At 39.5% G+C, this 1,290-nt stretch overlaps 2 protein-coding genes across 2 annotated transcripts; both read right to left on the reverse strand.

Annotated features, from left to right (window-relative positions):
• Nucleotides 1-79: 79 nt before the first annotated feature.
• Nucleotides 80-184, reverse strand: Tsp_14427 (histone H3.2; the record flags this gene model as incomplete). The annotated part of the gene is made up of 1 exon (XM_003366453.1): nucleotides 80-184. A coding segment is annotated over exon 1 (105 nt), but the record flags the coding sequence as incomplete, so codon positions are not given.
• Nucleotides 185-599: 415 nt separating this feature from the next.
• Nucleotides 600-955, reverse strand: Tsp_14428 (histone H2B, gonadal; the record flags this gene model as incomplete). Its single annotated transcript, XM_003366454.1, has 1 exon — nucleotides 600-955. A coding segment is annotated over exon 1 (356 nt), but the record flags the coding sequence as incomplete, so codon positions are not given.
• Between the last annotated feature and the right edge of the window lie 335 nt (nucleotides 956-1,290).

Genomic DNA, 1,290 nt, shown 5'->3' on the forward strand with positions numbered 1-1,290 from the left:
CAGTTCTGTACTTTTTTGATAACGCCGATGTGGTGGATTCAGCCACTGTCCCTGGACGATAGCGATGTGGTCTCTTTACTCTATCAGCATTGGTGGCAATCATCCGAGCCGCTTTAGTGGCCAACTGCTTACGTGGGGCTTTTCCACCAGTACTTTTGCGAGCGGTTTGCTTAGTACGCGCCATTTTTACTCGAAAACTCTCAACTGAGAGCAAAATAAATGTTCACTCCTTTATATACATAACTGCAATTGACCTTTAACTGTAAGTGGTCAACTGAGTTTTCAAAAATGATTGGCTGGGGAAAAAGGCGGGAAACGATTTGCGATGGAGGTTTTTCCTTGCCCCTTTCAGCTTACACAGTTTTTAACAATAATTTCAAATGTTTTATAAACAATCTTATTAGTTTACAGTATCCCATTAATGCTTAAACATTCGGTTAACTGGTAAAAATTACCTTTATGTACGTGAAAAATATATTTTAACAAAAGTATAATTTTTATTTACTGAATTTCATCGATTTGAATAAAAATAAATGTGGTCCTGAAAAGGACCGTTGGGTTATTATTATTTACTTAAATATGCTGGCAACACAGTTTACCTTCCACTGTTGTACTTGCTAACAGCTTTGGTCCCTTCGCTGACCGCATGTTTGCAAAGTTCACCAGGCAAAAGTAAACGGACAGCCGTTTGAATTTCCCGTGAAGTGATCGTGTGGCGTTGATTGTATTGGGCAAGATGATTCGCCTCAGCGGCAAGGCGATCAAAAATGTCATTCACAAAACTGTTCATGATTGACATCGCCCTGCTGCTGATGCCAGTATCAGCATGAACTTGCTTCAAGACCTTGTAGATGTAACCAGCGAACGATTCTTTCCTCAAACGACGTCGTCTGCGATCGCCAGACTTGGCCACTTTCTGGAGTTGACCTGCTTTCTTTACACCTTTCGGAGTCATGTTATTCCACACTGCTGAAACGTCAAAATGAAAATGAAATTTCTAAAATGAGAATTTTTATACTGAAACCAAGGGGAAACTAGCCAATAGCGTTTCTCAGTAACCAGATTTTAAATTGATGCGCGATAGCCAATAGTATTTAGCGAAAATTGTTTCAATTTGCACTTTGACCTAATTTCTTGATTTCCAAAGTATTTAAACGGAATTATAGGGGAAACGTTCATTGTTGTAAGTTTTTAGTTTGCCTGGTGTTTGTCAATTGAAGATGTCTGGTCGCGTGAAGGTGGAAAGTTAACGAAAAAGCAAGACTCGATCTAGTTCGAGCTTGGACTTCC

Source organism: Trichinella spiralis, assembly GCF_000181795.1.
Source record: "Trichinella spiralis strain ISS 195 chromosome Unknown Scfld5982, whole genome shotgun sequence".
NCBI classification, from domain to species: Eukaryota; Metazoa; Nematoda; class Enoplea; order Trichinellida; family Trichinellidae; genus Trichinella; species Trichinella spiralis.